At 42.8% G+C, this 27,965-nt stretch overlaps 1 protein-coding gene across 3 annotated transcripts in view; it reads left to right on the top strand.

The window, feature by feature from the left end:
• Positions 1-27,965, top strand: part of ZMAT4 (zinc finger matrin-type 4) — a 361,620-nt gene that overhangs the window by 196,316 nt on the left and 137,339 nt on the right. For all 3 annotated transcript variants that reach the window (XM_043893609.1, XM_043893611.1, XM_043893610.1), the window contains exon 4: positions 7,420-7,576. In XM_043893609.1, coding sequence (XP_043749544.1) covers positions 7,420-7,576 — 157 coding nt within the window. The remainder of the gene's footprint in view (positions 1-7,419; positions 7,577-27,965) is intronic.

Below are 27,965 nucleotides of genomic sequence, written 5' to 3'. Positions count from 1 at the left end.
TTTGTTTAGTATTCTCCTGTAGTGTGAATCTGCTAGTAACAAATTCGGTTTAAAAAAAAAAAATCTCTGGATGCCTTTATTTCACCTTAAATTTTGAAAGGGTGTTTTGCTGGACATCAGATTCTTGGTCAGTAGATTTTTTTCTTTCAGCCTTCTGAGTATGTCATCACACTGTCTTCTGACCTTCATTGTTTCTGATGACAAATCAACAGTTTATCTTATTGTGGTTGCCTTGTACGTGGGGAGCTGCGTTCCTTTGCTGCTTCAAAAATTTCTGTCTGTTTTTGGCTTTGGGTGTTTTTGTACTGTGATGTGTTGTGATGCAGATCATTTTCTGCTCATCCTACTTGAGTTTTGTTCAACTTCTTGGAAGTGTATGTGAATATTTTTCTTCAAATTTGGGGAGTTTTCAGTCAATATTTGTTTAATATGTTTCCCTGCCCCATTCTCTTTCTGTTCTCCTTCTGGTGTTATAATATAGTGCATATGTTGTTGTGATTAATGGTGTTCTACATCTTTGAGACCGTCTTCAATTTTTTTTTTCCATTATTGTTTTCCTTTCTTTTCTGAATTGCATAATCTCTATTTTTTTTTTTTTTCTGTCTTCAAGACCAGTGATTCTTTCTTAGGCAAGCTCAAAACTACTGATGAGTCTCTCTAATGAAGTTTTAATTTCAGTCACTGTACTTTTTAACTCCAGAATATCCATTTTGCTTTTTCATTATTTCTATTTCTTTAGTGATATTCTCTGTTTTACAGCATATTGGCATCATACATTCCATTATTTAAACATGATTCCCTTTAATTCTCTGAACACATCAGTAATTGGAATCTTTGGTGTTGCTTTGAAGTCTTTGCCAGATAAACCTAATATCTGGACCATCTTTTTGTTGTTTTTTTTCCCTTGTATATGTGTTACATTTTTCTGTTTGTTTTTTGTTTAGCCTACTTTGTAATTTTTATTGTTGTTGAAAACTGGATATTTTAGGTAATGTAGCAATGTTGGAAACTGATTCTCCCCGCTCTTGAACTTGTTTTTGTTGTAGATTGCTTATTTATTTGTCCAGTGTCTTTACTAGATTGTTTTAATTATATCCCTTTCCCCAACTCTATGTAGTCGCAGATTCCTTAGAGGAACATCCTTAGGAGAGTGCACAGTCATTGTGGCCTGACGGTGGATTTTGCAGGACTCCAGTGGACTGTCTCTTTCCCTGATCTCCTGTTAAGCTGTCTCCCTTTGCCGGAATCATACCTAGCTCTTAGGCTCTGCTTGTTGCTGGATGATTGCTCTGTTGTTTCTACCAATACTCTAAGATATAAATGCCAATCTGATTAAATTTAGTCCCTTTTGTATCATTAGTTTTTAAGGCAAGTCTTTGCAGTTCGTTCTGACGATGAGAAGGCTCACCTTTGCTGTCTCTTTCTCTGGTTCTCTCTGATAAACTAGCTTGTTGCTCTGATGGCACCATCGGCTTTCTCTTAATTGCTTACCACCAAAACCACCATTGCTCCTGAGAGCATCCTTATGCTTAAACCTTCCCACACTCTATTTCAAACACGGTCTGTTCCTCTGGGGAGAGCTTAGCAGCTCTCTGTTCTTACAATACCTCGTTTCCCCTCTGTTCTCGTGGAAAAATCTCTGAGCCACTGCTTTTCTCAGAGTGACTGCCCTGCTTCATTACCTGGGCAGAGGTGGCCGCCTCTGGTCTTCTTAGCTTATTTCCCAGGCACAGAACCTTTGTCCCACAAGCAAACTGGGGCACATCTGATCATGGTTCCAGTATTCTTGGCCAGCTGTGCAGGGGATGGAGCGTCTGTCCGACGAGTAAGAGTGAAGGGAGAGAGTCCCTGATTTCTGGGTTGCTTTGCTGGGAATTCAGTTTCTGCATCTTGGAGCTGAAGGGGATGCGGTTCACGTTAGTGGCCTGCTCTTCCTGATACCTCCTAACTGGGAGCTGATGGGAAAGGGAGCCCTTGACCACACGTGGCAGAGTGGAGCTGCCATCATGCTGAGCTGGGGGACCCGGAGGGAGGGCAAGGGTTGTCTCTGAAGCTCCATAGCACTCTCACTGTTCTTAGTGAGATTCAGTATGTTTTCCTGAAAAAATATTTTAATGTGGTCTTTTAGGATAATTTTCAAAGACTTGGAATAATTTTTTAAACAAATAACTTTCACCACTTATAGCTGTTTTGCTGGGGAATAATGACACAGGATTCCTCACTCCTGACATTCTGAAATAAAAGTCTTTCTCTTAGGCTGTTTACATTTACCTAAAGAAGAATGAAGACAGTCATTTGAATGGAGTGAAAGAAAAAGAAGCTTATGATAAAATAAAATGGAATTTCAAAACTAGATTTTTGGCTGAGTCAGTCAGGGTTTTTCATGTGGTTGGAATTCTTCAGAAAACTTCCTAACATTGTGAAATGCTTTGACTAAGCAGTCTTAGGATGCTCCACAAGCTTTTTTTTTCTTTTTTTTTTCAGTCATGTGGACACTGCATTGAAAAAGTCCAACTGAGTTTTTGCCTCCAGATTGAAACCCATGTTTTATAAAGAAAATCTTAGATTTCCCCTTCATTTACTTGGTAGCTTAAAGCCATTCTCAATTTGTTAAGTCAGAAACTTTAAATGCGATCTCTGACATCAGTTTGTCAACCTTCATGGAGATTGAGCAGAAATCTAAGAATCTCATGAGATTGATACAGCAGAGCAGAAATCTAAGAATGTATATTAGGACGATGATGAAATGACCATACCTTTTGGGAAAATGTTCCCCTACTTGAACCCTCAAGTTAGTTTACAAATTGTTGAAAACCCTGCTTCTCTTTCCAGGCAGCTTCCTGTTAGTTTGAATAGGTTTGGGCTGACCATAGGCCTCCATGTGTTACCTGTCTTCCTCTTCTGTCTTTTTATGGCATGCAATTTCCTAAACCCACAAACCAACCCTCAACTCCTGTGTTCATTCAATACACCTGCAGGTCCTACTGTGTGGCAAGCATTGTGCTAGGAGCTGAGGCCCCAGTGTTAATGAAAACATTCCCTTGACCTTAACTATTTCCTTGTTCCTCTTGAGGGGAAGAAATATGAAAAAAAAAAATACATGTCAGAATTCAGCATTCTGTTATAAAAGAGGCATATACAGGACACACAGAAGACCCTAAGGCCACTGTCAACTTCTTCAGGATGGGAGACAGAAGAAGCTTCATCTCAAGAAAGTGATGGTTAAATTGAGCCGTGAAAAAGGTTTTGGATAGACCAGATTAGATAAGCAGTGATGAAGAAGGACGCACCAGGCAACAGAAGGCTTGAAGATGAAAATCCACACAAATAGGCTCATTTACAGGACTGGTCTTTTAACCTTACAATTGGGAGAGCCTGGTTCCAACAGGAGACTGTATTTCTTTGATTATAATGTTTTCCTTTCATTTTATGCCTGCATTCTCCAATCCGCCTGGTCTCAACCTCTTTAATAACAGAGAGTAGAGTTTTATTCTTCCAGCACAGCATCGCACATATTTAGGGGGTCCTTAAAAATGTGTTGAATGAATGAATACCATAAACCCACTAGTCATTATCCAGTTTAAGGGCTGTTCTTTGCCTTGGAAACTAGTTCTGAATATGCTTCATACAGTGATGGCAGCCCCTTTCTGTGGAGATGTCTCCACCATAGAGCTCCAGGGAGATAGGGTCTAGCTCCTGTGCCCAGGTCCAGCTGGTGATTGATTTTGCTAGAAGTGGCAAAAGCGATGCACAGATTCTAAATAGGTGTAGACTGTGAGTTAAGCGTTGTCTTATGATCTCGTGCTTTATATGAAGAAAAATGAGATGCTTTAGCCCATATTATGCACACGTAGGTGAAAATGGGCAATCCAAGCGACTGCTGTCACCTTGACAACCTTCCCCTTTTGTCCCTTTAAACATCGGACCAATATTCCCTGACACAGAGTGGGAAGGTGTCAGTTAGGGCTCTCTGTCCTCCCAAACTGCCCACTACTCACTCACCAGCCGCAGCGCCTTCAGCCACTCCCTGATGTGTGCTTCCTGGTCTTCTGGGCTCTGCCCCGTCGTGGGTCTGGGGCATGTCCTGGGCCTGGTTGGAGAGACAGACACCAGGAAACCAAGTCTCCCCTTTCTTGCCTGGTTCAGTCAGCTCCAGAGCAGACCACATAAAGGGGTACAAGTGTCTATGACTTCTTTATGTTTTTAAAAGCTTTTTTTTTTTAATTTTTAATTTTTTAAAAATTAAAATTTTTTTTGGCCGCTCCTTAGGATATGCAGAATCTTAGTTCCCTGACCAGAAATCGAACCCACGCCCCCTACAGTGGAAGCATGGAGTACTAACCACTGGACCTCTAGGGAAGTCCCGCTTTGAATTTTTACCGATGAGGAAACTCAAAGCACCTCAGCTTGAAGCACTCAGCGGGGATACACTTGGTGGGTCCAGCCTCAGTACCTAACCAGATGTCCTGAGGTTGGTGCCTTGCTAGGAGAGACCCCTTTTGGGAGGCCCATCCTCTTTCCATAGAATCCATCTCTTTTCACTGACTCCCCATCCTAACCTCTAGCAGTACATTTCCTTAAATCTCACTTATAAAATGTGATAAGGGTCTTGGGTAGATGCTAAGATTTAATACTTGTTACCATTCCCAGGTGGCTCTGTGGTAAAGAATCTGCTTGCTAATGCAGGAGACGCAGGAGATGCGGATTCAGTCTCTGGGTTCAGAAGATCCCCTAGAGAAGGACATGGCAACCCACTCCAGTATTCTTGCCTGGGAAATCTCATGGACAGAGGAGCCTGGTGGGCTACAGTCCATGGGGTCGCAAAGAGTTGTACGTGACTGAGTACGCTCACAAGGTCAAGCTAATAAATGGCTCTAGGTGGGATTCCAAATCTCCGAGACCTTTATGGAGTCTCTCCCTTCCCCCACCCCTGAACTGCACGCCAGCCTCCTGGAACACACACACACACACACACACACACACACACACACAAACACACACTCACTCACTCCTCCCAAGACTGAGTGCAAATTATCAGTGCTATTACCAACAGATGCCTTAAGAAGGAAAGTGTTAGTTTCCTAACTGCCACAAAATTGGCAAGGCAATGCTCTCCATCACTCTGGACATCTTTTTGTTGTGCAGAAAAATACAGAATTCCCTTTCTCTGTCCCACCCCCACCCTCATCCTTGTCCCCATGCCATTTTAAATTGCATTCTTTGGGGTCTGCCAGGAATAGGAGAAGGGGCTTTTGTGAGGCCAGATACTCACCCATGGCTGCTCTTTTAACAAAGAGATGCTTTGAGCCTACCATTCCATTAAGGAATAGATTAACTCCTTATCTGAGAGTCCTCTTTACCTTCAATTTCTAACTAGGCAGGAGGGGAGCCCGTGGATTAATCTTCCCCTTGCAGAATATAGGTAATTGATGACCTGTGGGCACAATCGCCAGGTCACATGGTCTGACAAAGGATTTATTTTTTTCCAAATCATTATTCATTTTCATGAAGTGTTACAGAGGAATAAAAATCAAGCTGGATTTAAGTATTTTGTGCAGCAGTTAATGAATCACCTGTCTTGAAGAAAAGGAAAATGACGCAAACTCTCCTGGAAAATTCAGCCAGCATGGTCACCATAGCTTTATGATAGACTCAAGTTCATTATGATAAATATTGGATTCCTTAAAGAAATCTTTTTTTTTTTTTTTAAATCTTGAACATGGGGCCACGTATCCTGGTGAGGCTAAAATGTGTCAAAGCAGAGCTGAATGCCAAATGATAATTTCTGCTAAATAATTCAGGCCCTGTGAACTCTGATATTTTGCTTACTTTGATGCCTAATGCAGATGCAATGAGAGAACCTTTTCCTCCTGGTACCAGATCCAATGTGTTCTCACCCACTGTGGCCCTTGTTTTTCTGCAGGTAGCTCATATTCACCCATTTGCGCTGTGTTCCCAGTGCCTGGCAGTAGTGGTCCCTATTAAATAGAGGTTGAAGTTGGTCACTGAGAAAGTTTTGGTGATGTTTACATGTAGAAAAAAACAATAGATTGCAGAGCAAGGACAAAACAGACATTTCAAGAAAAAGGAAGAGGCTACTTTTTTCTAAGGCTGAGAATTTACTTATGGTAAAAAAAAAAAAAGAAACAAGAAGCAGAAAGTAAACTAGTAAACTTGTGCTTAATCGAGCAACTATTGCATCAGCTTTAAGATGCCTTTTGAAAAATGATGAGCTGTGAAGTGACAGTGCAGAGATCTATTTATAAGGAAAAATTCCTGAGCTCATCTGAGTGATGACCACAAAGTTTTCAATGGTATAGAATGTAAAGCCATTGACTGAAATTGTGTCAAATAAGAAGATAGTTTGATGAACAGGGAGAAAGTATAGATAAGCACTGTGTAAAATGGACCAAAACTAGCCAATAATTAACTAAGAATATAATTGGTTCTCAGAGAAGGAAATGGCAACCCACTTCAGTACTCTTGCCTGGAAAATTCCGTGGATGGAGGAGCCTGGTAGGCTATAGTCCATGGGGTAGCAAAGGGGTAGACACGACTGAGTGACTTCACTTTCTTTCTTTCTGTAGTTCCTTTTGGAGAAGAAAATGGAAACCCACTCCAGTATTCTTTCCTGGAGAATCCCATGGATGGAGGGGCCTGGTGGGTTACAGTCTATGGGGTTGCAAAGAGTTGGACACGACTAAGCAACACACACACACACACACACACAATCGGTTCTAGTCTGATAACCTTAATGATCAGGTCAAAATTAAAATGATAATAGGAGAATCTAATATGTGTTGATTACTATTTCTAGGCATTGGATTAGCTCCTTTTATATGGATTGACTATTTCAATCTTCTCAACAATATTAACTAACTTGCTCAATGAATATTAACTATTTTGTTGATAGTTAATATTAGGAGAAGGCAATGGCACCCCACTCCAGTACTCTTGCCTGGAAAATCCCATGGATGGAGGAGCCTGGTAGGCTGCAGTCCATGGGGTCGCGAAGAGTCAAACATGACTGAGCGACTTCACTTTCACTTTTCACTCTTATGCATTGAAGAAGGAAATGGCAACCCACTCCAGTGTTCTTGCCTGGAGAATCTCAGGGATGGGGTCGCACAGAGTTGGACACAACTGAAGTGACTTAGCAGTAGCAGCAGTTAATATTAACAATACAAAGTATAAAAACCTCATTTTGTAATGAAGTTGCATGACATAGTGTAGGTAAAATAAGTTTTCATCTACAAATCCTACATGGAATAATATTCAATGTAATGCTTTAAAAAGAAAGAAAAAAGACAAGAAAAAGACTATGGTGAGTTTCCTGTTGCAACAGAATGGAGTGGAACAAAGACATTGGAAGCCTTGGGGCTTGCTAATATTCTTTCGATCTGTCTCTCTCTCTCACAGGGAAATGATGCTGATATGGTGGATAAAAACAAATGCTGTACCCTCTGTAACATGTCCTTCACCTCCGCGGTGGTGGCTGACTCACATTATCAAGGCAAAATCCACGCCAAAAGGTTAAAACTGTTGCTAGGAGAGAAAACCCCGCTAAAGACCACAGGTAGGTGAACAGTGGTGGTGGGGAGACCCTGACCTCCAGTGCCTGGCCGGTTCCTCATGCTGCCTCTTCAGGGGCGGCTGCAGATCAGAGCGATGCCCTTCAAACCTAAAGGGATGGGCAGGTTGCCCGGTGGAACTCGCAGTTGTAAGGCCATTAAATCCAGGTACTGATCCTCTCAACCTGGCCCCTTCAGATACATGATTCAGCAGTTTGCATCTTTTGTTTCTATCCTGCAAGATGTTGCCTATCATATTTATTATATGTTATGTAAGGTTATCTATTATGTAAGGAATGCTGTCTTTTCTGACTTTGGTCTGTAATCAGCAGAGGTGATGGATGGTGTACTGTATGTTATTGATTCCCTACTGCAGACTGATTCATCTGTACCATTTTTTTGTCTTTAGAAACACTTTTATCTGCTGACAACCATGGTGTGCCTTCTCCCCACCCACCCCACCCCATGTAGCATTCCAGTCATCATCTGGGGATTCTGTGATTCAAGCCTATTAACTTTCACGATAAAAGGCTTAAATATCAGTAACAGAGCATTTGACCTTCTAATTATTCAGAAGTAACAAAAAATTTCTTCAGAAGGCTATCCAGTCATAGAACTGAAATACTACCATTATCATTTAATAAAGACAGACAATTAGAACAAGATTTACATGGTAGCAAAGACGTTACTAGAATAGGTGATAATCTCAAGAAGTTGAGGGTATATTTCATGATGTCGATGTTTCCAGTGCAATTACAATGGAGTTGTGCATTGGAGCTGCCTGCCTAATGAATCATGCATAAATCGTGGGTGTAATTATTTTTTAAATGGTATTTTGGAAATTGAAGAGAATCTAAAACAATACTTGGCTTTTATTCTCACCGGTGTTTTTCTTAAGAAAAATATCTGCTTTTGCCTAAAGACTAGTAGGGAATCTTTTCACTGTATTTTTCTACTTACTTGAACTGAAGAATATTGTTTTCATAAAGGTAACTGTGACATTCAGATATAGGATGGTTGCAAAGCCCATGGAAATGGGAGAAAGCTCAGCTAGATTGAGGTACACTGTCTGTATTGACATTTGATAAGCAGGCACTTGGTTGAAACTCCTGATTTTTGCTCTCTAAAAGGTTGGATACTCACCTTGTAACCTACTCCCCCTCAAATCTCTTAAAATAGACACTTCAGAGAAACAGCCACTGGAAAATTTTTACCTGTTCTCCATGAATGAGTAACTAAGCCCATTTGTTCTCCCTGCCTAAGCAGAGTATTGCTGTTAAATTTAATTTTGGAGGTAGTGATGGAGGAGAAGAGGCTCTGTCTTCGTTTATCACATCAATTAGCAAGTGGGAGTTATTATTTCTGTAAAGAAGAATCACCACCTGGCAAAAAATAGTTCTTGGTGAATTTCAACACATCCTTAAGATAACCAAGCACCAGTTTGTTTCTCTGAGTTACCCTCAAAGCTGGTAAATATAACTTGGGGGTAATTTGTTAGTTGCCTTCTATATATTCCAAGGGAAAACAATCTAAAATACGGAAACTGCAGTGTTTACATAATGAGTTACTTCTGGTGTTCACAGAGCTACCCTAGTCCTCACTGTGACAGACATCGAGTTGCCAGGTGGGTGAGGAGGGAATAGGGGTGGGTTGGGGGGTAGGGAGCACTCACAGCACTTGATTCAGGCCTGGGAAAGAGATGCCGGTTTCTTTTGCCAGCATCTCCCATTTCTCATCTAGCTTAGGGTCCCGAAGCTGCGCATCCCCTTTGTGCGGCTTCACCTCTCATCCATTCTCCTCCAAAGCTGTTGTGAGCAGAAAGGATCTGGGAACGGGTTAACTTGAGACAGAATTGAAGAGCCTGGGAAGGTACATTGGTTCCCTGGGCTGACACTGATGTCAACCCAACTGCCATCAGGGAGCAAACGAAACAAGGCGTCCTCCTAGAAGGAGGTGAGTCGTTAGGTACACGTGTAAGCAGAGGGCAGGCGTTGTGTCCCGGGGCTCAGGGCAAGGATGGAGGGCTGGGAGGAGGGTGGGCTCCAGTGATGGGGATTCGGGGTACCGAGATCATCCTGAGACCAAGCAGGGTACCAGCATCAGGAGAGTCAGGCAAATGGTAGCCTGAGGTTCTGGAGAAAGGAAAGACTGTCAAGAGCATGGCAGAAAGGTTAGTTGCTCAGTCATGTCCGACTCTTTGCAACTCCATGGGCTGTAGCCTGCCAGGATCCTCTGTCCATGGGATTCTCCAGGCAAGAATACTGGAGTGGATTGCCATTTCCTCCTCCAGGGGATCTTTCCAGCCCAGGGATTGGACCCGGGTCTCCCACATTACAGGCAGATTCTTTACCATCTGAGACACCAGGAGTCCCAAGAGCATGGGAAGGCACTGTTAGACCTGAGCGCTGGGCTGGAAACCACACAGGGACATAGCAAGAACCTGGCTCCCAGGTCTAGGTTAGAGGTTGAGGCTTGGTCTCTAGCACAAATTCAGTTACTACAAATAGAGAATAAGGACTAAGAGGCAGCAAAAAAGAACACTTGGGACACGGACTTCCTGAACCCCTGAGTGAAGCTCCTTCAGATCCTTGAATGGCATCAGGACAGCCTACCATCCATCTTTACTGCCTGTAGCTGAACCCAGCAGGGCTGCCTGAAGCTGTGTCTGGGGCTGCCCTCTGCCCGTCTAGGAACTGCTCTGTCTAATCCACCAGGGTGGCTGGACATCACTTCTACAGTGAAAACAGAAGGAAAACATAGAACATTAAAAACCCAGCCAACTGAATTCAGAAGCAATCTCCCTCCTCAGGTGGGCTCCTGGAGATTCCCTTCCATAAGTAACAGGCTCCTGAATGGTGGTGACTTCTGAGTGAGAATTATTGAATGAAGCATGAGTCATTGCTTCTCAGAGCTATTCTGTATGATGAAGGGGAGCAGTTGGTGTCTGGGAACCATCACCTTTCCTCCTACTCAAGATGCACTTTGATCAGACATCAGCTGAGGATACTGCAGAATTAGCTGGCGTTTGAGTTGTTTTTTTCAAACGGGTGTGTGTTTACTAGGATGTCTGAAATGCTTGGAGGCGCCGCTAAGAACAAAACCCCGTGTGTTTTGGAATCTCTGCTCTAGCTCATGCTTTTCTTTCTATAAGATGAGAGCAGGGGAGACTACAAACTCACCGTGTTCTCCAAGGCTTGGCAGACCTTGGTGTAGAGGTCTTGCCCAGATCGGAGGCTCGGTAGAGGCTGCCCTGGTCATGTCACAGCCACACTGTGGGAAGCTTCTGGAGGTGACCCAGAGAAAAGAGGCCAGAATGGTGAAGAGCATGGGAATCCTCTCACTGGAAGGGGCGGAAAGGAAGTGATGCTTTTGAGCATGGAAGAGAGATTACTGGGAAGCCTGTCATGGGAAAGAGAGAATCCTGCTGTGTGTGCGTGTGAATGTGCATCATGCATGTGTGTGCTTGGATTTAAAAGATATAACCAACGAGGAGGTAGAAATTAGGGAATTAGATCTGAGCTCTGAATAAGTATCTCATATTCAGAGATATTTGTTTTTATTTTCTGTCCATGACATGCAGTTTGTGGGGTCTTAGTTTCCAGACCAGGGATTGAACCTGGGACCTTTGCGTTGGGAGTGCAGAGTCTTAACCCCTGGACACCAGGGAAGTCTCAGTAATCAGAGACACTTAAAGGTGGACTGTGTGTCCGGGGATGAGGGGCTGTTGAAGCAGAGGTTGAACCGCTTGGCAGGGCATTTCCTGAGGGGGTTCTACCATCATAACGTTAGCCTAGATAGAGGGCATTTTAAGTCACTCGATTACATGGTCAGCCTAGACGGCACTTTCCGTGCACCCCAGGTTCCCCAGCTCCTGCACCCCCACTCTCCTGGGCCAGTCCCTGCCTCTGTTCAGAGAACTTACCCCAGAAACGTCCATCTCCAAGGAGACCCAGACCATGTCCCTTTGAAGCATAAAACAAAAGCTTTCAACTACAGTTATTTCCCACTGTCTGCCACTAATCAAAGTGAGATTTGAGATCACCCACAGTCTATCAGTATCAGTTCAGTCGCTCAGTCGTGTCTCACTCTTTGTGGCCCCATGGACTGCAGCATGCCAGGCCTCCCTGTCCATCACCAACTCCTGGAGTTTACTCAGACTCATGTTCATTGAGTCGGTGATGCCATCCAACCATCTCATCCTCTGTCGTCCCCTTCTCCTCCCACCTTCAGTCTTTCCCAGCATCAGGGTCTTTTCAAGTAAGTCAGTTCTTCGCATCAAGTGGCCAAAGCATTGGCGTTTCAGCTTCAGCATCACTCCTTCCAATGCATATTCAGGACTGATTTCCTTTAGGAAATTTGGGTTTCCTAATTCCTGATTTCCTTCCAGCCAGGAAGGACTAGTTGGATCTCCTTGCAGTCCAATGGACTCTGAAGAGTCTTCTCCAACACCACGGTTCAAAAGCATAAATTCTTTGGTGCTCAGCTTTCTTTATGGTCCAACTCTCACATCCATACATGACTAATGGAAAAACCATAGCTTTGACTAGACAGACCTTTGTTGGCAAAGTAATTTCTCTGCTTTTAAATAAGCTTTCTAGGTTGGTCGTAACTTTTCTTCCAAGGAGTAAGCATCTTTTAATTTCATGGCTGTGGTCACTATCTGCAGTGATTTTGGAGCCCCCCCAAATAAAGTCTGTCACTGTTTCCACTGTTTCCCCATCTATTTGCCATGAAGTGATGGGACCAGATGCCATGATCTTAGTTTTCTGAATATTGAGTTTTAAGCCAACTTTTTCAGTCTCCTCTTTCACTTTCAAGAGGCTCTTTAGTTCCACGCTTTCCGCCATAAGGGTGGTGTCATCTGCATATCTGAGGTTATTGATATTTCTCCCAGAAATCTTGATTCCAGGCTGTGCTTCATCCAGTCTAGCATTTCTCATGATGTACTCTGCATATAAGTTAAATAAGCAGGGTGAAAATATACAGTCTTGACATACTCTTTTACCGATTTGGAACCAGTCTGTTGTTCCATGTCCAGTTCTAACTGTTACTTCCTGACCTGCATACAGGTTTTTCAGGAGGCAGGTCAGGTGGTCTGGTATTCCCATCTCCTTCAGAATTTTCCACAGTTTATTGTGATCCACACAGTTGAAGGCTTTGGCATAGTCAATAAAGCAGAAATAGATGTTTTACTGGAACTCTCTTGCTTTTTCGATGATCCAACAGATGTTGGCAATTTGATCTCTGGTTCCTCTGCCTTGTCTAAATCCAACTTGTACATCTGGAAGTTCACAGTTCATGTACTGTTGAAGCCTGGCTTGGAGAATTTTGAGCATTACTTTTCTAGCGTGTGAGATGAGTGCAATTGTGTGGTAGTTTGAGCATTCTTTGGCATTGCCTTTCTTTGGGACTGGAGTGAAAACTTACCTTTTCTGGTCCTGTGGCCACTGTTGAGTTTTTCAAATTTGCTGGCATCTTGAATGCAGCACTTTGACAACATCATCTTTTAGGATTTGAAATAGCTCAACTGGAATTCCATCACCTCCACTTGTTTTGTTCGTAGTGATGTTTCCTAAGGCCCGCTTGACTTTGCTTTCCAGGATGTCTGGCTCTAAGTGAGTGATCACACCATCGTGATTATCTGGGTCATGAAGATCTTTTTTGTATAGTTCTTCTGTCAATTCTTACCACCTCTTAATACCTTCTGCTTCTGTTAGGTCCATACCATTTCTGTCCTTTATTGAGCCCATAGTTGCATGAAATGTTCCCTTGGTATCTCCAATTATCTTGAAGATATCTCTAGTCTTTCCCATTCTATGGTTTTCCTCTATTTCTTTGCATTGATCACTGAGGAAGCCTTTCTTATCTCTCTGTGCTATTCTTTGGAACTCTGCATTCAAATGGGAATATCTTTCCTTTTCTCCTTTGCCTTTCTCTTCTCTTCTTTTCACAGCTATTTGTAAGGCCTCCTCAGACAACCATTTTGCCTTTTTGCATTTCTTTTTCTTGGGTATGGTCTTGCTCCCTGCCTCCTCTACAGTGTCAGGAACCTCTGTCCATAGTTCTTCCAGCACTCTGTCTATCTATCAGATCTAATCCCTTGAATATATTTCTCACTTCCACTGTATAATCATAAGGGATTGATTTAGGTCATAACTGAATGGTCTAGTAGTTTTCCCTACTTTCTTCAATTTAAGTCTGAATTTGGCAATAGGGAGTTCGTGGCCTGAGCCACAGTCAGCTCCCAGTCTTATTTTTGCTGACTCTATAGAGCTTCTCCATCTTTGGCTGCAAAGAATATAATCAATCTGATTTTGGTATTGACTATCTGGTGATGTCGATATGTAGAGTCTTCTCTTGTGTTGTTGGAAGAGGGTGTTTGCTATGACCAGTGCATTCTCTTGGCATAACTCTGTTAACCTTTGTCCTGCTTTATTCTGTATTCCAAAGCCAAGCTTGCCTGTTACTCCAGGTATTTCTTGACTTCCTACTTTTGCATTTCAGTCCCCTATAATGAAAAGGACCTCTTTTTTGGATGTTAGTTCTAGGAAGTCTTTTAGGTCTTCATAGAACCGTTCAACTTCAGCTTCTTCAGCATTATTGGTCGGGACATAGACTTGGATTACTGTGGTACTGAATGGTTTGCCTTGAAAATGAACAGAGATCATTCTGTCGTTTTTGAGATTGCATCCAAGTACTGCATTTCAGACTCTTTTGTTGACTATGATGGCTACTCCATTTCTTCTAAGGGATTCTTGCCCACAGTAGTAGATATAATGGTCATCTGAGTTAAATTCACCCATTCCAGCCCATTTTAGTTCACTGATTCCTAAAATGTCCACATTCACTCTTGCCACCTCCTGTTTGACCACTTCCAATTTGCCTTGATTCATGGACCTAACATTCCAGATTCCTATGCAATATTGCCCTTTACAGCATCGGACTTTGCTTCTATCACCAGTCACATCCACAACTGGGTGTTGTTTTTGCTTTGGCTCCGTCTATTCATTCTTTCTGGAGTTATTTCTCCACCGAATCTCCAGTAGCATATTGGGTACCTAGTGACCTGGGGAGTTCATCTTTCAATGTCCTATCTTTTTGCCTTTTCATACTGTTCATGGGGTTCTCAAGGCAAGAATACTGAAGTGGTTTGCCATTCTCTTCTCCAGTGGACCATGTTTTGTCAGAACTTTCCACCATGACCTGTCTGTCTTGGGTGGCCCTACACAGCATGGCTCATAGTTTCATTGAGTTAGACAAGGCCATGGCCCACGTGATCAAATAGTGAGTTTTCTGTGATTGTGGTTTTCAGTCTGTCCGCCCTCTGATGGAGAAGGATAAGAGGCTTATGGAAGCTTCCTGATGGGAGAGACTGACTGAGGGGGAAATTGGGTCTTGTTCTGATGGGCAAGGGGCTAGGTATTATATTCAGAATCATCAGGAAAAGTTATTTGTATTTGTGGCAGAGACCTTGCTCATCCAAACATTCTTTGCTTCTGCCTTCCCCAGACTTTCAGATGATTGAGAGGAGATGTACTTTTTAAAAAAGTTTATTCATCTTATTTTTGTCTGCAGTGGATCTCGGTTGCTCTGTGCAGATTTTCTCTGGTTGTGCTGGGCGGGGCTGCTCTTTTGGTAAGGCGCACAGATTTCTCATTGTGGTCACTTCTCTTGTTGCTGAGCGTGGGCACTAGGGTGCATGGGCTTCAGTAGTTGTGGCTTGGTTGCCTGGGTCATGTGGGCCGCCAAAAATCAAACCTGTTTCCCCTACATTGGAAGGAGGGTTCTTAACCACTGGTCCTCCAGGGAAGTTCATGGAGTAGATGTCTTAAGACCGGTTACAAGATGGAAGAGGGCCATTCAACTGGCATTAGACTTTGCAAGAGCAGAAAAGAGGCTTTTTTGCGATCCTTTGGGGCTGTTTGTTATTTCAGGAGAGTCTAATCCATCCTGCTTGATACATTGTCCCTGAACGTTACTGTTTCACACATAAGCTTTTATGAATACATCCATCATTCTTAGCCAAAATGGGTACTGAGTGCTTTTTTTAATATAATTCCCCCAAATCACTGGCTTGACAGGTAATGGCATCACATTTAGCTGTAACCTTTCTTTCATTTTTTGACCCATAAGAGTTTGAAGCTGCTCTAGTGGTGTATGTATCTTAACTTTAGGAGATGGGTGGAGAACAATCTGACATGCTTCAGAGGCCTTCTGGCATCACCTCTGTGTGACGACTGCACGTGCAACACTTATTGGCACTTAGTAGGCATTTAATGAATATTTGTTACAATACTGAAAATTGGAAGGATGCATTATAATGAGAATAATGAGAGGTGTTTAAATATCTGTAGCTTGCTTTTCAAATTAACTTGCCTTGCTTATTTAAATTTGATGTCAATGTGATGATCAAAGGCAGTGCTTTTCCAATTTGACAAGAAGTGGCATGCCTGGCCACTTGTCTGATTTTAAAAAAACAAATTTGGCGAAACACAGAATAAAGGATAAGACAAATATAGGCCCTGAAATCAGATGCAGCTTTAAATTCTGGTTGTATCTGTGTGAACTTTTGCAATTAAAGTCCTCAACCCTCAATTTCATGTTGGCAAGATTATGGAGATATTGAGATTATGTAACTATTGTAATAAGGGAGAAGGTATATGTAAAATACTTACTATAGTCCCTACAACTTAAGTGTTAAATGAATGAATGTATATATAGTTATACACAAACACACAACCCTCAGTATTTGCAAGATTTTGTGTCTGTGAATGCACCTACTCACTAAAATTTATTTGTAACCACGAAGTCAGCACTCATGGCATTTCATGGGCCGTGTGTGCACTTGTGTGCAAAGTGGTAAAACATTTGAGTTGCCCTGTGTGTATATTCTCAGCTGACGGCCACACTCTGTCTTCTGAATTTCAACTCTCACATGGCAAACAAGTGCCTTTTTTTACAGTCTAGTTCCTGCCAGGTATTTTGCACTTTTGTGCTTTTTGTTGGAAACATTGCCATTTAAAATGGCTCCCCAGGACAGTGCTGGAGTGCGCTCTAGGGCTTCTAAGTGTGAGAAGGATGTGATGTGCCTTGTGGGAAAATGTGTGTGTTTAGATAAGCTTTGTTCAGGCATGCATTATAATGTGGATTTGAGTTAAATGCTAGTGAATCCAAAATACATGTGAAAGAAGGTGTCTTTAAACAGAAGCACATGTACAACAAGATTCTATGTGGACCAGTTGGTCAGAATGTGGCCACAGCCTCGCAGGAACCTAATTCTATTCCTCCAAGGAACGCTTGATCAATATTTGCTAATTCAGTGTACTTGGAGAGTTTATAGAGTGCAACTACCAGGAATAGCAAGAACCAAACGTCTATGTGATAAAAGTTCCTCTATATTAATTTATAAAATGAAACTTTCAAAAAACCTGTTCATCTCTCAACCACAAAATAAAAATTTATTATGGTTTAGAGATCCTGCAGTGTGGTAAACGATAGAAAAGCAGGCTGACTCTAACCTCATGAGAAAAATCAATGATTGTAACTGATAGTTGTTAAGATATTATATCAGAAATATCACCTTCATCGTTTCATTGAATCTTCAAAATAAATATAAAGTAGTATTAGCTCCATTTTGTGGATGGAGGTTGAAATTCTATGGGGTAAGGTGATTGCTTGGTGTCACATAATGAAATACATGATAGGAATTTGAACTCAGGACTTCTTTTTTTTTTAATTATTTACTTCTTTGGCTTCGTCGGATCTAAGTTGTGGTGCAGCCTTGGTAGTTGCAGCGCTCAAACATAGTTGCCCCAAGACATGTGTGATCTTAGTTACTGGACTAGGGAATCAAACCTCTGTCCCCTGCATTGGAAGGCGGCTCCTTAACCACCGGACGGCCAAGGAAGTCAGAACCCAGGACTTCTGACTGCATTTTCTAAAGCTTTTCCCTTGATCTCTCAGTTCAGTTCAGTTCAGTGACTCAGTCGTGTCCGACTCTTTGCAACCCCATGAATCACAGCACACCAGGCCTCCCTGTCCACCACCAACTCCCGGATTTTACTCAAACTCATGTCCATCGAGTCGGTGATGCCATCCAGACATCTCATCCTCTGTCGTCCCCTTCTCCTCCTGCCCCCAATCCCTCCCAGCATCAGGGTCTTTTCCAATGAGTCAGTTCTTCGCATGAGGTGGCCAAAGTACTTGGCTCTCTAGGTGACAATAAATAATGTTTCGTAAAATGATCTACAGACTTCTGCTCACCTAATGAAGAGCACAGTTCAAACCCCGAAGCTGTCACTAAGATGACTGAAAGCAATAAAGATGCAAGGCTGATATTTATACAAAAATGTCATTCAATTAAAAAGATGAAGCTCAAAAAATAAAAAGAGAGAGAGAGAATTTCTCATTTGTAGGAGCAGTGAACCACTCTGTGAGGAAAGACACGGACAGCCAGTGATCTCGGGGGCTCTGCTCATCCTCTGTGTGGGTGTGTTTATCGTACATTTCTCTTTTTCTTCTACTTTTTTTTTTTTTTGTATATTCCTCTTCTGAAACCATGTTGCTTGTCTCCCTTTTGTCCCCTTATTTCCTGTTGAAAATGAGAGAGAAAGAGTTTCAGAACTTTTCCATAAATTCCTATGGCAGACACCGAATTGCTTCTTTGAGTTGTCTGTTGAATGAATAAAGATCAGGGTATTCTGGATCTCTCTGAAACTTTCATAAATTCACGTTTTGAATAATATATGCATTTCAGGTCCAATCCGTGCCTCATATCCGCATAGAAGAGTTTCTTTACCACAGCAGTTCTATCATCTGAATCAGGTTATTTGGGTTGCCTGGCAGAACCTGTCTGGATACTTGTTTTAACAGATGCAAACAATAGTTTGTCAAACAGGCAGGTCCTCACAGCAGTGCATTTTCTTTCAAATTAGGAAAGCTGCCATGTTCTAAGGCATTGTCTTCAGATCAGTGCATTTGTTCTGATGATGCCTTTGGCTTATCTAATGTTTACAAATACAGCAAGTAATAGATTTACAGAATTACAGAGCTGGAAGGCACGTAGCAATTATTATTTCAACCACCTCATCTTCCTGATGAGGACATGGAAGCCTGGAGAGATGAAATTATTTGCCCAAGGTGATAAAACTGGTGGATGGCAAAGAGGCTTCTCTTCTCTTGTGGTGATCATTCCTTGGTCAGGAGAATGATCAGGGAGAAATTGCACCAATCAGGTCCTTGGCTTCTCTGTGGGGAATCAGGTTTGAATGAATTAGCAATGCGAGGTGAGCCAACTTCTTTTGGCCATGCTTTCGTACAGTGGATCATATGAGGCTTGGAACAGTGATTTGGTCGAGGCTACTGTCTTTTTATTTTATATTTGATGACCAATAAAACAACAGGTCGATGATTAGATAGAATTAAAGATTTCGACAATGAGGCTATTGCCTAGCCAATTTTCACAAATCTTTTTGAATATCCCAAACTCACTTTTCTCCTCCAGGTAATCTAATAGCAGTAGAAGATAGTTGATGATATCAGCAGCTTTTATGATGTTGGCTAAACCCTTATTCCAGAAAGTGTTCTTTGACACGTTTTAGGAAACAATATAGTAGAACAATAAAATAACCAATTTCCTGTTCTTTCTCTGAAACCGTCAGTAGGAGATGTGTTCAGGTCTTGGCATCCGTACACGGAATGCATCATGATCCAGGAAACTATGAGTGAGAGATGTTCGGGCGGCAACTCTTCAATCATCCACTAAAGATAAGAACCCTGAAACTGTCTACTTGATGAAATTGAGGAGGTACTTGTGCAGTAAACATTCCACCTGAAATAATTGGTAGCAAATGCCCCAAACTGTACTCTTATCTTCTGAAATATCTATATAGTTTAAACATCAGCCTTAAAAGTCTTGATTAACACTCAGCTTGGTTTCTTCGATAAACAGATGCAATGGGTATGGATTACTGGATAGCACTTGAGTGCAAATAAATATTATATTTCTTTATATTTAAAAAATCAATTTATCTGACATTTGTCCTCTAGCCTTGAAGCTTGGTGAGAAGGACAGTCTTCGTCATTCTTTGGGGTACCCTTTCTTTAGGGTCGTACAGGGCCTTAGAGACATGTGGGGGACCCTCAGAGAGATCCCTCAGCCTGGTAGCTTTCTGATCACCAGGAAGCTGCTGGATTCTCGCTTCCACGGGTTCAAGATGCAGACCTGGGGCTTTCCCAGATGTGGGTCTCACTTGTGTCTCCTCTTCCAGCCTGGTGTTTTTCTCCAGGTCAACGCCTTTCCTTGGTGGGTTCAGTCCCTCTGTGCCAACCTAGACTTTTGAAGCAAAGACCGTAGTCCCATTATGGACATTCCCAGGGGAGGTCCAGCCGCCTTGGACACCCCAGTCTCTATTCATATGTATGACCCTCTTTTTTCCTATTCCCTAAGTAGCAGTAGTTCCTGTCCTGACGTGGGACTCACCCCTCTGGCATTCAGATCCCTTTGCCTCTCAGACAGCCCAGGATAAATGCAGTGTCCCTTATCTCATGCGGGTGGGAAAAATCAGACTTCCAGGCTTAGCTCTCTTGTTGGGATGTGGTAGAAAAGCACCTTTCCTTATCAGGAGGTGGTCTATGGGGAAATAGACAATTGCTCTAGAGGTTATCCTGTGCTATGAATCATCATGTGATCTAGACACCAAACAAGTTTCCCCATCTGAAAACAGAGAGATGACATTTCATGCTTTCTCACTGCATGGCCAGCCTTCAGAGAAGCAGCTTCTCTTGTCTAGGATTTGCTGCTAAGTGACCATCTTCAGTGGTCTGTTGGGTGCACAGTTTATGGTTTTAATTGTAAATCCATCTAGTTTTTCAAGAGGATGCTGGCTCTGTTGAAGGAGCAGGAATTACAGCCACTGTTAGTGATACTGGCTAAAGACAGGACCTCGGAGTCTCAAGTGCTACCCTCAAACCTGAAATATACAAAGGTCTTTGGAAGCCAACAGCCCTGGGTCACTGGAAGGCGTGATGGTCACTTTGTCCCACCTGTTGGAATCACTTACTTGGAAGCAAGAGTCCAGGGTTAAAGGCTTCCTTGTGAATTCTTACTGTAATTACATCTCAATTAATGCAGAGTACAAATCGTTACATCTTCATTTTGCTTTTTCATCAATAGAGTGGATGAAATATTAATACTTGGACTTTTACTTTCAGACAGTAAAACTAATAGACCAAGAATGCTAATGGGCCAGGGAAGCAAAAACTAACTTTGGCAATGTTTTCCTTGATCTTTCTTATCACCCAGGGCAGGTGATTTTTAGTCAAAGTAAGTCATAAAGAAATATCTCTGATGATTTAATATTCAAGAATTTTGCTTTTTTTAGGGAGCTCAGCTCAATGCTCTGTAATGACCTGGAGGGATGGGATGGGGAGTGGGAAGAAGGCTCAAGAGGGAGGGGATAAATGTATATTTATGGCTGATTCATGTTGTTGTACATCATAAACTAACACAGCATTGTAAAGCAATTATCCTCCAATTAAAACAATTAAAAAGAAAAAGGAAAGATGCACCCAACCCGACGATATAAACAAACCTAGAATCTATTGATTCATGGAGAGGGGCTTGCTGGAAAATGTCAAGTGAGCTATATAGTAATTAGAATATAGAACGGGAATGCAGAAAAAGGAAATATTTTGCTTTTTGGAAAACAGTCTTATGTTTCATTCAGAGGCTAGTTATACCTAGAAAGTCACAGTCTCTGGATTTAGTATCTTATCCATCTATCTGTTTCCAGGAAGATTCCATTTCATTCTAAGTCCCATTGTTCGGCATGATTGTCCCGTTGTTGGCATCCCCCAATGCTGGGTATTGACGATGCTCACATTCTGGAAGTCTCCTTCAGGTACTCATTCTAGGACGGGAAGCGTGCTTCACCTCAGGCACCAGGCATGAGCTCTTTTAAGCTGCCTCTCTTCCAAAAGCCCACTGTTCCAGACTCAGTCCATTTCCCTTCTTGAGCAGATTTGGAAAACAGCTGGCCATCAGTCCAAAGGGCATCATCCTCGATGAGTCCCAAGAGATATTTAGTCTTTAGCCTCCTTTCTTGTGGTTTAGCCATTCCAAAGCCTTTAACTATTTACATACAACAATGGTGTATGTAATCCTTCATGCCCTGTTCTTCTTTAAGCCAGCTCTCTGGCTTGTGTGTATAATTCTGTAACACACACCACTTACTGTAATACCAGAAACTTACGACAAGCTATGTGAACATTTCGTTACCACTAAATGAGCTTATTCTCACCCGACTCTGCCCTTCCTCAAGCTCACCGTGTTGCTGGTCCTTGCTGGGCCAGACTGTGGACCAGCTTCGCAGAACTAAAGGCAGTGCAGGCGAGTGGGAAACCACAGAGCCAGGGCTAGGAGATCTGAGTTCCAGTCTTAGTTTTCCTTACGGCCGGGATGCTGGGGAACTGGTGTTTATTAAGCAGGTTTTTTTTTTTTTACGTAAAATTTTTTCTTTTAAAATATTTATTTGACTGTTTCTGGGTCTTACTTAGTTTTAGCATGCCAGCTCTTGGTTGCAGCATGTGGGATCTAAGTTCCCTGACCAGGAATTGAACCTGGGACCCCTGTATTGGGAGCATGGAGTCTTAGCCACTGGACCATGGAAGTATTTTTTCCCCCAAGCAGGTACTTTGAATCCTGATAATAATGATATGAGGTTGAACCATTAGCATCAAATTTTTTTTTTGTATAATTAAAAACTCCATCCTGAGTTGTTGTTGGATTTCATTTAAAAGACATGGTTATCTTTTCCCATTCCCATTATCTCTTCAATTTGTTTAAAAAGATACATGGACTTCTGTAGAATTAATGTAGCAAAATATAATCGTTCTTAAACTTTTTGTTATTTATTTACTTTTTCTTTTTAAAGCCTACAGCACTCAGTATTCCCAGGTGTTCTCCCATCTAAGCACTCACCAGACCTGACCCTGCTTAGCTTCCAAGACCAGTGGAAATCAGGTACATTCAGGGTGCTATGGCCATAGACTTAAAATAATTTTAGAGTTTATTAAATCAGAAATCTGTTCATTTGAAAAGGAGAGGGAAGGGATATTTATTTTGAAAATAACATCTGCAGTGCGTGCTTGTGCCACTCAGTCGCGTCCGACTCTTTGCGACCCCATGGACTGTAGCCCGCCAGGCTCCTCTGTCCATGGGATTCTCCAGGCAAGAATACTGGAGTGGGTTGCCATGTCCTTTTCCAGGGGGTCTCCCCAACCTAGAGGTCAAACCCACGTTTCCTGTGTCTCCTGCAGCGCAGGCAGTTTCTTTACCACTGAGCTACCTGGGAAGCCCTAACATCTGCAGTAAAACTGCCCAAACGGCATCTAATGCATGGTCCACCTCCCCTCTGACAGGAGGGGATTGGAAAGATGTCCTGGGGGACTGTGTGCTAAGCCAGGAAGGCTCTGTCTTGGCTCCAAGTTCCTGAATTCTACCTGTCATTGGACAAGAGGCCACTTAAAAATAAAGATGGGCCGGCATGGTGCTGTAGGTCTCAAGGGAAAGATGGTGCTAGTTATAGTCAAATGGATGAGACAAGGGGTCACAGGTGCTTGGTAAGGTCAAGGTGAACCCAGGGTCCAAGCCAGATGGTGTCCTTCCAGTCCCATAGTTCCCAGCCCTGACCCCACACTGGAAGCAGTTTGTGAACTTTGAAACCTACTGATGCTCAGCCCTGAGCCAAAGGATTCTGATTTAATTGGCCTACAGTGTGACCTAGAGTGCATAAGTGTTCAACCAGGTGATTCTAAGCCTCAGAAAGGGGTGAAAACCGCTGATTCCTAATTCAATGTTTTCAGAATTTAATTTGCATACGAGTCACCTGAAGCTCTCATACATTATGAATGTTCTCATCCAGTGGCCCAGGATTGGACCTGAGATCTCCATTTCCAATAAACTGCCAGGCAATGTTGATGTTTTTGATCCATGGGGCACACTCAGAGTAGCAAGTTTTAAGAGGCTTCACCCTCCTTGGCTGTTAATGGTAGAAAGTCTTCAGTTGAGATCATTCTGTTCTTTCTCATGCATTCTCTTTAGGCTGTGTCTGTCTGGAAATGAAGTGTGCAATTTGTGGTCAAAACCATGGTTAAAGGGATGGCTAAGGATGAATAGTTCAGTTCAGTTCAGTCACTCAGTTGTGTTTGACCTTTTGCGACCCCATGGACTAGAGCATGCCAGGCTTCCTTGTCCATCACCAACTCCCAGAGCTTGCTCAAACTCATGTCCATTGAGTCAGTCATGCCATCCAACCATCTCGTCCTCTGTCTTCCCCTTCTCCTCCTGCCTTCAATCTTTCCCAGCACCAGGGTCTTTTCCATTGAGTCAGTTCTTCACATCAGGTGGCCAAAGTACTGTAATTTCAGCTTCAGCATCAGTCCTTCCAATAGTCAGGACTGATTTCCTTTAGGATGGACTGGTTGGATCTCCTTGCAGTCCAAGGGGCTCTGAAGAGTGTTCTTCAACAACACAGTTCAAAAGCATCAATTCTTTGGTGCTCAGCTTTCTTTATAGTCCAACTCTCACATCCATACATGAATACTGGAAAAACCATAGCTTTGACTAGATGGACCTTTGTCAGCAAAGTATTGTCCCTGCTTTTTAATATGATGTCTAGGTTGGACATAGATTTTCTTCCAAGGAGCAAGAGTCTTTTAATTTCATGGCTGCAGTCACCATCTGCAGTGATTTTGGAGCCCAGAAAATAAAGTCTGTCACTGTTTGAATTGTTTCCTCATCTACTTGCCATGAAGTGATGGGACCGGATGCCATGATCTTCATTTTTTGAATGTTGAGTTTTAAGCCAGGTTTTTCACTCTCCTCTTTCATCAAGAGGCTCTTTAGTTCCTCTTTGCTTTCTGCCATAAGGGTGGTGTCATCTACATGTAAGAAATTCAGGTTCTGAGTAGGCTTCTGTTTCCTCAGGAAAACTGGATTGCCTGATGATTTTCTAACATTTCCCTTCAAAGTCTCATCCAGCCTAAAACCTCATTCTCTGTCCACCAACTTTTGTCTAAGATGAGAAGCAGTGCTATAAGTCTGTGGCCTTAAACTCACTGCGACTGGAAAACCTTCTTGCTTTAGCTTTTGATATTCTGGATTCTCTCTTGATCCAGGATTGGAGGGCAAGTGGTGTGACAGAGCCAAAGAGCCCCGTCTGTGTCACAGTCTGACCTCTGGAAGTTCTTGAGTTACTTTGAGGTTTATAGAGCTGACTCCCAAGGACACAGACCAAGCAGTTTCTAAGTGGTAGTTAATACAAGGTACTTTTATTTCTAGATTGTTTGGATTAGCCAAATAGATACATGCAAAATATATGCAAAGCTAATATCCAAAGTTTTAAATACACAGACGTAGAGAACAGACTCGTGGACACGGCAGGGGAAGGAGAAGGTGGGACGAGTTGAGAGCAGCATTGAAACATATACGTTCCTGTGTATAAAATAGCTAGTGGGAAGTCCACTAGCGCAGGGCGTCCAACCCCGTGTTCTGTGATGACCTAGAGGGCTGAGATGGGAGGGAGGGAATCTATGTATACTTACACCTGTTGCAAAGAGCCAACTCATTGGGAAGGACCCTGAGGCTGGGAAAGACGGAGGGCGGGAGAAGGGGCAGACAGGAGGTGAGATGGTTGGATGGTATCATTGACTCAGTGGGCCTGAGTTTGAGCAAACTCTGGGAGAGAGTGAAGCACAGGGAAGCCTGGGGTCTCGATGAGTCGGAGATGACTGAGCAACTGAACAACAACCAATTCACATTGTCGTATGGCAGAAACCAATGCAACGTTGCAAAGCAATTATCCTCCAAGTAAAAATAAATTAAAAATAAATACGAAGTAGTGGCAATTTTCATAACCTGCCAACTCTGGGTTGTTGCGATCAGTGTTTCTTTTAGGAATGTGGGCTTAAAGAAGCTCATAGCCGAGGTTGGATGGAGAAGCCAGGAGACCCTTTGGGGGCACTGGCTTGGGGGGGATGCTGGCTAAGGGTGAAGGAGGAAAGCGGACACGCACGCGTTCTCCTCGGGGACAGTGCCAGCACCAACTTCTTTAAAATGACTTCTAATGTCTCAGCCTCCCTCCAGCCCAGGCCAAAAGGCCACCTCTTTCTCTGTCTTCCTCTAAACTTAGCTGGCACTTTATCTCCGCTGTGCTTCTGGCACGGATCACTTTTCTCATCTCTTAATCCTCTATAAATATTCATAGGCTATAAGAAACGATCCCAGGAAGCTGGCTCCCTGGTTGCATAGCTGATGCTTCTGGATAAGTAAATCATGCCCACCCCTTGAGCATGGAGTATGGATTAGGTGACGCTGGGGACGATAGCAGAATGAAAAGAGCAGGAGTTGGTATCTGTTCCCAGGCTCAGCGGCCCACACACCCCCTCTCACTGTACCCACGATGGTCTGCGGTGATGCTCTCTCGCCCACCACTCTAAGGATGGCACCTCCTGGGGCTGGGCGTGGGGGTGGCAGTGAGTCAAGAGTCCCTCTCCGGGAAGCTGACTCTGCCTCTTGTTTGAGATTTGTGAGGAGAGGCACTTCAAGCAGTGTCCAATTAGCCGGTCATTAATTCTTGCTCAAGCAGTAAGCAAAGAATACAGCCGGATGATGTCATAACTCTTCGGGTCCAAACAACTTAATGAGTATTTATGTCCTAATGACTTGGCAACCATGTGCAAAAGTAATGTGCATACATTGAGAGAAGTCTTAACTTTGCACTTTATCCTCAAATAACCACACTGACTAATGGGTGCGTTCGCCTGTCGGGCACCGTGTGATTTCTCAAATCTTAGAATTAGACTGGATGCTGTCAACTGTATTCCCTGTTCCTCATTGGTTGGTTGGATGGATTGGAGGTACACGGCAGCCTCCGGAAGTCCAGCTTCCTGGGAATGTGGAGCGCACGGAAGGGATTGTAGCATCTCATGCTGAAACTGAATTTTACCTGGAGGTAGAGGTTCCCATGGGGTCTGAGGGATTCACCATGCCTTCTAGGATTGTCAAAGATCCTATGGGCTCTCCTCTTTGTTCACTGCCTTGTCCAGGGCACGTCTGCACATAGTTTGAGAATAGGGGCTATAACTAAAGATTCTGAGAATGACCTCAGAGGGAATAGAGTATCTTAACTGAACAGTGTTTGAAGACCGAGTGCCTTGAGTGTACGGTAGCCACAGTGCAGCAGGGAGTGTTCAGATCAGTCTGGAACAGAGAGGATGCTATCATGTCATCCTAGCAGAGAGTCCTAAAGTGTGTGTGTGTGCTTCGCTTCAGTCGTGTCCGACTCTTTGTGACCCTATTGACCATAACCCACCAGGATCCTCTGTCCGTGCGATTCTCCAGGCAAGAATACTGGAGGGGGTTGCCATGCCCTCCTCCAAAGGATCTTCCCAACACAGGGATTGAACCCACATCTCTTACTGTCTCCTGCATTGGCAGATGGGTTCTTTCACCACTAGAGTCACCTGGGAAACCCCATTTTGGGCACCATGGACTGATTTAATGGAAGAGAATTTTTACATAGACACAGGTTAGGGCTTGGTTTCGGGATGATTCAAATACATTGCATTTATTTTCACTTTATTTCTATTATTATTGCATCAAGTCAACCTCAAACCATCAGGCATTAGATCCTGGAGGTGGGGGACCCCTGTCCTAAAGTAAAATGTGATTCCTTCTCGTAAATAAATAGCTCAATGGAGAAGACATTTTCCCCCTCATTCCGCATGCACTGGTTCCGAGCACCTGGAATATGTCAGCGGACAAAATAGATAAAGCTTCTGTCCTCGTGAAACTTACATTCTGTCCTCCTTATCTCAATGCCTAGAAGAATGTGGAGCATCACAGCCCTGGAATTCTTTTGTCAGGCAACATGAGAAAGTCATAAAAGGGCTTTTATCTCCTCTGAAGTTCTATTTAATGATTTATTTTCAAAGATTAGGATTCTGCAGAAAACAAGCATACTTAAGATATTTAGAACCTTATCAGTGACTGAACTAGAGGGAATTATCCTATATTAATGAAAATCAATGATCTATGAATAGGATATTAATGAAGACTGATGATCTATGAATGCCGTGTGGGCGAGGAAGCAGTTCTTGCTAATAGGCTGATTATTCTCAGACTGTTGATACAAAACTGAATCGGAATGATGGTCTGGTAAGTCACCCTCATCTTTGTTTATTCTCAGGAAGTGTTTAATGGCACGTGCTTTGGAATATGGGTTATCTGATCGTGTTCTTTAATTTTCTTCATGGCATCTAAGAAATAGCACATGGATTTTTCTATTCTATCTTGCAACCTCAGATAGCAGTATTCACTGCCTAACATCAGAT

This window comes from Cervus elaphus, chromosome 32 (genome assembly GCF_910594005.1).
Source record: "Cervus elaphus chromosome 32, mCerEla1.1, whole genome shotgun sequence".
Lineage (NCBI taxonomy): Eukaryota > Metazoa > Chordata > Mammalia > Artiodactyla > Cervidae > Cervus > Cervus elaphus.
The sequence above is the reverse complement of the archived record's forward strand: the minus strand, read 5'-3'. Positions and strand labels throughout refer to the sequence as shown.